Raw genomic sequence first — 4,822 nt, 5'->3', positions numbered from 1 at the left:
ATGCTGTCTTTCATTATGTGCTCTCTACATTAATTCCACTGCTTTTATTCAATTTTTCCACTGAATTCTTTGAATAATCTTTCATAAATGGGGGTAAGATTTGAGGAATTATCTTCATTTTCTGAGTTTTCTTCAAGGCTTTTTTGTGTCTTTGGGCAAACCATATGGCCCTGTTTTCTAGTCCTTCAAAAATAATAATTTGTAGTACTTTTCCTAATTTATATTGATATTGCCATGGTATACCTTTGAAGTTGTAAAGGATAGATGGTAGAAAAAGTCAGGCTGTTTCAGAGGGACTAATTTTCATCCTAAGTGTTGACAAATTTACACGTTATCAGTTATACCTCCGAATTATTTTCAGGGTAAAATGTAGGTGTTCATTCAGACACAATTTGTGGAAGACCATTTAAAAGTTTTAAATCATAAAATCTGGTATATCACAGTCAGTAAAAGCACCAAAAGCAATGTTTGGAATATTTACAGAATGATACCTTTGCCAAGTTTTAGCAGTAACTATTCAGAAACATTCATGCTGGTTTTAATACATTATATGGGTCAAACCATCTCTAAAAATTTGTGTGGAAGTATGTTGTTTTGTCTAGAACTATTTTATGCCAAACATAACTGAATACTTGAATTCTGAGTATAATACTGAGTAAGTATGATTTTGAGTGCAATCCAATGCAAACTAGTTAAGAGAAAGGTGTAGAATTACTGCACAAAACTTTTGGGTCTGATCATGATTTTTACTGATTTAAAGGCTTGCCTATATCCACTAGGAATATCATCAGAAATGCCATGCCATGTACCCCAGAAAATGCCATTGCGAACACCCTTGTATTTCTTGTGGTAGTACTTGCCATTGAGGTTGGCAGACAAGCATGCATCAAACCACCAGCCAGAGCTGTAGTATGCCCCACAGTTTCCTGAAGGATACTTATCATTGTCCTTGTCCGGAGTCGTAAAGAACTTTTGATCGTGGTTGTAATGCTTGCTGTAGTGAAGGGCATCTCCTGCTGTGCCACTGTAGCCGTGTACACTTAGACGGTACTTTAGGTATTCGTTGGCCACATAGAAGTGTTCGTATTTTGCGTACTCTCTGATACCATTGAAATCTTCAAGTTCAATTCTCAGTTGCATTTCCTGGCTCTTTGTCAGGAGGTGAATTTTGTCATTCCCCAGCCAAAACTCCCTGCTGAGGTTTCCAAAGCCATTTTTGTAGTCGTTCCAGGTTCTGTTAAAGTTAGTGCTACCATCCTGACGCCGTTGCAGCACTGTCCAGCCACCTCCATGTGTTTGCATGTCACAGTAGACTTCAAAGCTGTCATTTCTGGGGTCAGGGCTAATCCTGTAGATTCCGTTACTCCTTCTGCCTGCCGTGTAATGATCAGCACAGTCTCTCTGCATTATTTGTATAACTGGTGGAAGAACAGATAGTGTTAGAATAAACATACTTTCAATTTAAAAATAAACAAATTTTTTACCCAGACTGGTGTGGCGTACAGAACTTGGATTGGAGAGATTTCTACATAAGAAATAGCATTACAGCAATTTCAGTTCTAGGGAGAAACAGTTTTTTCCATCAGGTTTACTTTATAATACATGCCACCTAGGATCTCTGCATCAGATAGCTGTCAAAAAACCCCCAACATTTAAATGACTTTTTGTATCAAAACTGCCTAATATGGGGGCATTTAGATTGTCTGCTTTCCCTTTTCTCCTTTGCTCTGCTCTTCTCTTTATCCTTTCATTACCTCCTGTAAATTCAGCCTGATTTCTTCAGTCCATATTTCCAATGCTTCATGCTTACACACTTGCTGCTTTTTGTATTTAAATTTATACCATCACACCCTGTCTATAATTCAAATCTTCATCTGGCAGTATATCAGAGAAAAAGCTTTGTCCATATGAGAATGACTTTAACTTGGCTATTGTTCAGTTGACATCATTTGATACAGAACATAACATCATTAGGAATGTTTCATGTGTTAATGTTGACTGTACTTTAGGAAGCAGGAAAAAAAGTAATAAAATTGTCTCATCTATTGTAGCAATATTGTGATTCCTAGAAAGATGAAGCTAGAAAAGTGACGGTACTTTCCTGTGTATGTGGCATTGCTGGCTTTACAGTAAGGAAAAGTTTTAGCGTCTACCATTAACATAGCTTTTTCCCACTGATGGGTGATGTATTTTATTCAGAAGTAAAGTACCTCCAGGTTTTCCCTGCAGAGTGAAAATCCATTTTTGATCCACAATGTCATCCAGTAATGACATTGTGTTCAACCGCATGGTATTATAATTCCATATTCTTAAGTAAGTGATACAAAGAGCTCTCAGAAGTTCTGAGTTAAGAGTCAAAACCATAATGTGCATTCCTATTGCGTATTTGAATTTATGGACATGTTGATTTGCAGGCTTGAATTGCATATTTTTCCTAGAAAATGTAAACAATTAAACTACTTCTTGAAAGGGAGGAGTGTTCTCAGGCTGCAGCAAGGAATAAGACTCAGGACTCCTTGTTTGCCCATGCAGAAAGCTGGACATCTATGAAAGCACAAAGTATAGGAATCAGAGACTTAAAAGCCAAATCTAAATCCACAATAGATTCTTATTTATTTCACTGAATTTTGGTGGACTAAGTTTCAGAGCAGATATTGACAGAGAACATACATTTCAGGTAAAATGCTTTTATAATCCAATTCAACTCCTATTTGAATAAAGTTTTGCTATTACTTTCAGTGGATACAGGAATAGCTTCTGTATAGAAAAAAGTTGTAGCTGTTATCCTTGTTAGTTTTCATAATGTATATATTGCTGCTACAAACACTTTTAGCATCAGTTGCTGTAAAATATAAGGAATATCTACATGATTATATGCCATGTTCAGTAAGTGTGAGAAATACTTAAAATGAATTTATTCTATTATGAAGTACTATACTTGAATTTGATTCATTCCCCATTATCAATATACCAAATATCACTCATTCTTTTTGTGAATGTTTTATATCTGAATTAAAGTAATTGATTTATACTGATTTATAGCTGATTTAAGCTGATTGTTGAAATAGTAAAAGCCTTACCTTTATTATTATTCATTTGCTCTTTTCACACTTTCAAGAATTTCAGCTGTACATACACTGTACCATCTGCAGATCCTTCAATTTTCAATATGGGTAGATAGAAGAACCATTTTATTTTAAACTTGAATGCTAGGCCATAGAGGCTTAAAATCTGTAATGCAGCCTGATCTTTCTCTGCTTTATCATTAGAGAGCCCTATCTTCATGTGTACGATATCTAAATGGTAGAACACACTGACAATCTTGTGAGTATTTCATGTTTTCAAAGATTCTTAATGTCAACATTAGAAAGAAATAATTAGTTCTATTTCTTGATTTTAATTAGGACAATTAAAAAGTAAAAGAAAAATGTGTTTGTCAGTGATAACACCTGTTTTCTGTTTTATATTGCTCATATATTAGATTCATGCTAAGGGTTTTGGGTTAAAATGATGGTACATATGTTACTGACTTGGGAAGTACTGTTAATAAGCTTTTTTGGCGGACCCTTTCAGATATTTGCTGTGATGATAGAAAAATTATTTTATTATCCAGCTGTTAAAAACTAAACATTTTACTAGAATCACTTGATGTTTAATAATGTTTTGCAGACCTTTTCAGAAAAGTTGCAGTTTCACATTGAAAAAAAAAATGCAGTTTTCTAAGGCACACCTAGAGAAAATTTACCCCTTCTCATCCATGAAGAAAATGTGTAGTCCACTGATGTTTAATATCCTTAATGAAGGGTAGTATAGTGTAAAATAAAGTTAATTTTTCAAGTTTACTAATTGAATTGCAAAAAGAAAAGTCCTTTGGAAGTTCATGTTTTAAATCCCATAAGAAAGTCCAGTTCTAGGAGGAACTGAACACCTGCAGCTCTCAGTAACCCTCTAGTGGCAGCTGAAATATTTCACAGGAGTATAAATAAACACTAAAAGAGCAAATACTTAACTTGTGAAGTTAATAACACAGCTATTTAGTTAAAATATATTTTAAATTCTTTACCTAATACTTGTAAAATGCACAGAAGGCTTATACAGGCAGTAAGAATTAACAGGTTACATACCAGGTTTTGGTTGCATTGCTGGACATTTAGAAGAACATTTGTTATCGAGGCTGTTCACAACAAATGTCAAATTAGCAACTTTGCTGTCAACGTAATGTTCTACATTGTTCATATTTATGAGGCTCATCTTCTCTAAACGACCCTGCAGTGTCTGAATCTGGCTCTTTGCATTTTTTAAGCTGGTTGCCATTCTGTTAACTTTGCTCTGCAATTCCTTTACTCTGTTATCTTGGATTTTGCTGTTTTCTCCTGGAGTTTCTGCATTAGGTAGCAGGAATTCGTTACTACTCTCTCTTTCTTGGTTGTCATCTGCCTGCAGCTTGCAATCTTGGCAGCATTTCTTCAGCTTGTTTACTGCTTCTTTAAGGGTCTGTACTTCTTTGAGAGTCTTCTCAAGCAGTCTGAATTCTTTGGGTAACTGGATGGTCATCGGAGGCAGATTTATCTGATATGGACAGTCCTCTCCTTCATCACATTTCCGATTAGTTTTGAGCTTTATAGGACAAGTTTCAGTAACTTTTCCTTTTTTAGCATCCTCTTCATCTTCTAAAACAACTGCAGAGACGTTTGTTAAACCAAGGAGAGCTGTCTTCAGCAAGACTAAGTAAACAAGCAGCTTCATCTTCACAGAGAAACTAGCAGTATGAGGAAGTATGCAAAAGTGGAACAACTTTATAAGGGCAGCTTGAAGCCTGTGA

The 4,822-nt window shown here is 35.3% G+C and overlaps 1 protein-coding gene across 1 annotated transcript; it reads right to left on the bottom strand.

Moving 5' to 3' along the window:
- Positions 1-431: 431 nt before the first annotated feature.
- FGL2 (fibrinogen-like 2) lies at positions 432-4,822 on the bottom strand. The gene is made up of 2 exons (XM_009697713.1): positions 4,125-4,822; positions 432-1,418 (listed from the first exon to the last, which is right to left on the bottom strand). Exons 1-2 carry the CDS (start codon positions 4,744-4,746, stop codon positions 712-714), a joined length of 1,329 nt encoding a protein of 442 aa, XP_009696015.1. The 5' UTR covers positions 4,747-4,822; the 3' UTR covers positions 432-711.

This window comes from Cariama cristata, unplaced genomic scaffold (genome assembly GCF_000690535.1).
Source record: "Cariama cristata isolate BGI_N322 unplaced genomic scaffold, ASM69053v1 scaffold3343, whole genome shotgun sequence".
Taxonomy (NCBI): domain Eukaryota; kingdom Metazoa; phylum Chordata; class Aves; order Cariamiformes; family Cariamidae; genus Cariama; species Cariama cristata.
The sequence above is the reverse complement of the archived record's forward strand: the minus strand, read 5'-3'. Positions and strand labels throughout refer to the sequence as shown.

Coding starts and splice junctions, on each gene's coding strand:
- FGL2 (XM_009697713.1), bottom strand. CDS start 4,746: ATGAAGCTGCTTGTTTACTTAGTCTTGCTGAAGACAGCTCTCCTTGGT. Junction 1,419..4,124: donor AGCAATGCAACCAAAACCTG/GTATGTAACCTG, acceptor TTCTTCCACCAG/TTATACAAATAATGCAGAGA.